We start from the raw sequence: 4,414 nt of genomic DNA, 5'->3' as shown, positions 1-4,414 counted from the left end.
CCTCCTAAGCTCCATATTTCATATTTTTATATCTTACATTAATTCCTTCATATCTTAACTACGTAGCAATGCGTCGTTCCTTGGCGTTTCTAGCATGGGCGTTGGCTCTTTTGGCTTGCTCCTCATCTTTTGCCTCTGCTCTAATCGTGCGACATACTTTTAATGTAATCTTTTATTTCATTGATTCTCTGCTTTCTTCCTTTTTAATTGCAATTGTTCATACATATCAATTATCATGCATGCATCAAGAGAAATTGAACATGTTGAATTGCAGGTGGGAAATGTTAGAGTGAATCGGTTATGCAGAGATCAAGTCATCACAGCGGTGAATGGCGGTCTTCCTGGACCAGCTATTGTCGCTCAAGATGGTGATACGCTTGTTGTTCGTGTCAATAACGTATCACCGTATAATGTCACTATTCACTGGTATGGGATTCAAACAACATAACATAACATAACATTGTTTGCGTTATTGCACTTTCAACTAAATAATGTTTGATCAAATGAAATGGTGTAGGCACGGGGTGTTCCAATTAATGAGTGCTTGGGCCGATGGCCCCGAATACATTACTCAGTGCCCGATTCGACCCGGTCAAAGCTTCACCTATAGATTCAACGTGACCCGCCAAGAAGGAACTCTCTTGTGGCACGCCCACTTCAAAGCCCTCCGAACCACAGCTCATGGAGCCTTAATCATCCGACCCGCACGCGGTCGCACGTACCCATTCCCAGCGCCATTCCGTGAAATCCCAATCGTCGTAGGTCAGTAATATCATTGCATTTTCATACAAGTATTATAATGTACTAATAATAATAAAAATTGAAAGTGAGTATTGAGTGTGGATGTTGCAGGCGAGTGGTGGAATGCCAATATCATGGACGTGGAGGAGGAAGCTGTCTCAATGGGGAGACCGCCTAATATGTCTGATGCTTTAACTATTAACGGCCAGCCTGGAGATCTTTACCCATGCTCCTCTAAAAGTTAGTCCTCATTAATAATATTCTCCTTTTACTAGCTAACTCTATGCTCAAAATAATTGACACAAATTCCATCTTAAAACAAAACCAATTGATAGATAGTTACGGTTTTATTTTTAGTTTCAACCGTCAACAAAAATTTGATATATCTACATTTAAAAATAATAACAGATACGGTTAGATTCACGTTGGTACGAGGAAAGACCTATCTTCTCCGGATAATCAACGCTGCACTCAACACTCCAGTGTTCTTCAAGATCGCCAACCACAAATTCACAGTGGTAGCCGTGGATGCATCCTACACCGACCCCTACAACTCCGACGTCCTGGTCATAGCCCCGGGCCAAACCGTAGACGCGCTGATGACAGCCGACCAAGCCCCCCGCCGCTACTACATGGCGGCCAGCGCCCACGTCGTCCCCCCTCAGGCTCCCTTCCTCAACACCTCCACCACCGCCATTGTGTCATACACCGGAGCATCCCCGCAGTCGCCTCCCTTAATGCCGGCAATGCCCAACGCCAGAGACAGCGACACCGCACACGCGTTTTTAAGCAACTTGACCGGTTTGACCAGCAGCCCGCACTGGACACCCGTCCCGCTAGAGATAGACGAGCGCATGTTTGTGACGGTGGGCCTGGGCCTGGTCCCGGGCCCTTGCGACACTCCAACCGGGGCCTGCAGTGGGCCGGGGGGCCAGATACTAGCGGCGTCTATGAACAACGTGTCGTTCGAGCTCCCGGAGAGGCTGTCGATCATGGAAGCGTACGTGAGCAACGTGAGCGGGATCTACACGGCCGATTTCCCGGACAACCCGCCGGTGACGTTCGACTACACGAACCCGAGCAACCAGCAGAATCCGGCGCTGATGGGCACGGCGAGGGGGACAAGGGTGAAGGTGTTCAAGTACAACGCGACGGTGGAGATGGTGTTTCAGAACACGGCGGTGCTGTCGTCGGATGATCACCCGATGCATTTGCACGGCCTCAATTTCTACGTGGTGGCGCAAGGGTTTGGGAATTACAATCCCCAAACTGATGCTGCCAGTTTCAACTTGGTCAATCCACAGGAGCGGAATACTGTTGTGGTTCCCGCCTTTGGGTGGGTGGTCATTAGGTTCCGAGCTAATAATCCAGGTCAATATTCATATAACTAGTTTATTTATTTATGTACATTTATATTTAAAACATTTGCATAAGTAACAAGTTTGATATTTCAGGTGTATGGTTCGTACATTGCCATATAGATGCACACGTGCCATGGGGTCTATCTAATGCTTTTATAATTGAGAATGGGCCCACACCGGATACAACCTTGCCTCCGCCACCTGCTGATCTTCCCAAATGCTAATTTGCAAATGGATACTACTCCTACGGCTACCTATATCATTCTTTCAAGATTTACTCTACCTCTACTTGCATTTAACTTTGTTGACGTCGTTTTATTTGTGTGTATTTTGTTCTTCTATTCTCTGCCTTGCTCATGTATTTCCTACTCAAATAAATGTAACATTTTAATTCAATACTCTCTCCAGTAAAGCGATTAATAACATGTCAACTTTCATGAAGATTTTTCCTTTTTGTGACGCACGAAATGTACTATATAAATAAATCATAACTAAAAATATAATAGTGTAGATAAGAGTCTTTACTATATTATTTTCGCTTTTACTTTATTATATACTTCATCCCTCACGAAAAATAGGGCACTTTCATTTTCTGCATCCGTTTTGTAAAAATGATAATAAATTGTTAAAGTGGAGACAAAGAAAAGTAAGAGAGAGAATAATGTAGAGAAATATTATTATCTCTCGTACTTTACTTTATCTCCACTTTAACTATTTATTATCATTTTCTCAAAACGAATGCAGAAAATGAAATTACCCTATTTTTCATGGACGGATGGAGTATATACTTTAACCATTTGTTAGTACGATTTATTTAAAAGGAGTGTAAAAAAAAAGAAGTCACTCAACTTTAAAGATTTATCAATACCAAATTGACGTAGAACAAGATTTAATTTTTTTAACATAATATATTAACGGTGAAATTAATTAACAGATTTAATACTTACTTTGAAAAATGATCTAGTGATAAACCTAAAAGTATAAGAACCAATTAAGATGAAACTTTGTAAAAGAATGTATAAAAAAAAAATCGAAATACAACCTTTAACTAAGATGTATTTTGCCTAATTAGATTTGAAGTTTGAGAAATGTAATCGGGGCTAACAGTAAATTAGTAAATTATACGTGATACATTTATAAACAAACAAATATATCAAGAAATATACTCCTACTATTGTTTAATTGGTTATCGCGAAGCGATTGGAGCTGATTATAAAATTACTTAAATCCAAGATGAGCTGATTATAAAATTACTTAAAATTGGAGATGATATTTTTTGTGCTTGTTGCAGGCAGTGGTTGGATCTAATGGGATCCCTGAATTGGGCAATATTTCTTGCTGGATAAGTGATTAGCAAGATTGGGATTGAGCACCCACCATATAATACAAGTCGATAATTTTATTATTGCCACAGCTTCAGGCCAAGATAGTCATGACCCATTTACTTGGTATATTAGAAAAATATTAATGTTTGACGAATTTCAGTATTTCCACCTTATTTTAATCATACAATTCTAATCAAACATGTATATATACATAACACAAACATGTACTATATAGTATAGTATATATGACTGTAAGAAGTATATCTTTTTTCAATAATTATTCTGACATGGGCCACTGTTTAATCATGTGGAAACAAAGAGGCTTTGTTTGGATTGCAAAATGAATGTTGGACTGGACTAACGCTTCTATAGGTCCAAAGGCAATTTATTTTGCTATAAATTTCAAGCAATTCTAAAATGATTACCTCTTTATTTTCTAATATTGGGTATTACAAATAATTTTGGTTAGTTGTTTATAGGTTGTATTTTTTAAAAGAATGTTTGTGTATATCATTATATTATAGTGTTGAGGTATAAGTAGGTCTATTGACGCAGAAAATAATATACTAGTGTTAATATATATAGGCTGATTTTTTAAGTTCACCTTTAAAATATTATATTATTCAATTTATTAATAAGGCTTTTGCATAATAATTTAATCAGATTAGTAAATTTAAATATGAGCTAAAGTGCTCTCATCCCTCTTCTTGGTGTTCGCTAGTGATTGATATTCTTTTTTTTCTTCATCAATTATTGAAAAAAGCGTGAATCTTTTCTATAATGAAAAATTAGTAGAATAAATTTGAATGGTGATGAATCCGCGAATTTCTGATGGTGATGAATGCAGGAAAATGCAGATCACGACACAGAGATTTTACGTGGTTCGATTTACTGAGGTAAATCTACGTCCACGGGAAGAAAAGAGGGCAGAGTTGTATTGCTTGATCTGTTTTCTACAGCTTACAACACAGACTTGCTATTTGATAT

At 38.7% G+C, this 4,414-nt stretch overlaps 1 protein-coding gene across 1 annotated transcript; it reads left to right on the top strand.

The window, feature by feature from the left end:
- Positions 1-2,543, top strand: LOC121792226 (laccase-7-like). Its single transcript, XM_042190098.1, has 6 exons — positions 1-164; positions 275-426; positions 518-762; positions 853-981; positions 1,150-2,112; positions 2,196-2,543. Exons 1-6 carry the CDS (start codon positions 69-71, stop codon positions 2,324-2,326), a joined length of 1,716 nt encoding a protein of 571 aa, XP_042046032.1. The 5' UTR covers positions 1-68; the 3' UTR covers positions 2,327-2,543.
- The last annotated feature ends 1,871 nt before the right edge of the window (positions 2,544-4,414 follow it).

Source organism: Salvia splendens, chromosome 2 (assembly GCF_004379255.2).
Source record: "Salvia splendens isolate huo1 chromosome 2, SspV2, whole genome shotgun sequence".
NCBI lineage: Eukaryota > Viridiplantae > Streptophyta > Magnoliopsida > Lamiales > Lamiaceae > Salvia > Salvia splendens.
Note: the sequence above shows the minus strand (reverse complement) of the source record. Positions and strands in the feature narration are given on the sequence as shown.

Excerpts from the sequence above, each read along its gene's own strand:
- LOC121792226 (XM_042190098.1), top strand. The coding sequence starts at position 69 with ATGCGTCGTTCCTTGGCGTTTCTAGCATGGGCGTTGGCTCTTTTGGCT. Across the intron at positions 165-274 it reads TCGTGCGACATACTTTTAAT|GTGGGAAATGTTAGAGTGAA; the intron begins GTAATCTTTTAT and ends GTTGAATTGCAG. Across the intron at positions 763-852 it reads TGAAATCCCAATCGTCGTAG|GCGAGTGGTGGAATGCCAAT; the intron begins GTCAGTAATATC and ends TGGATGTTGCAG.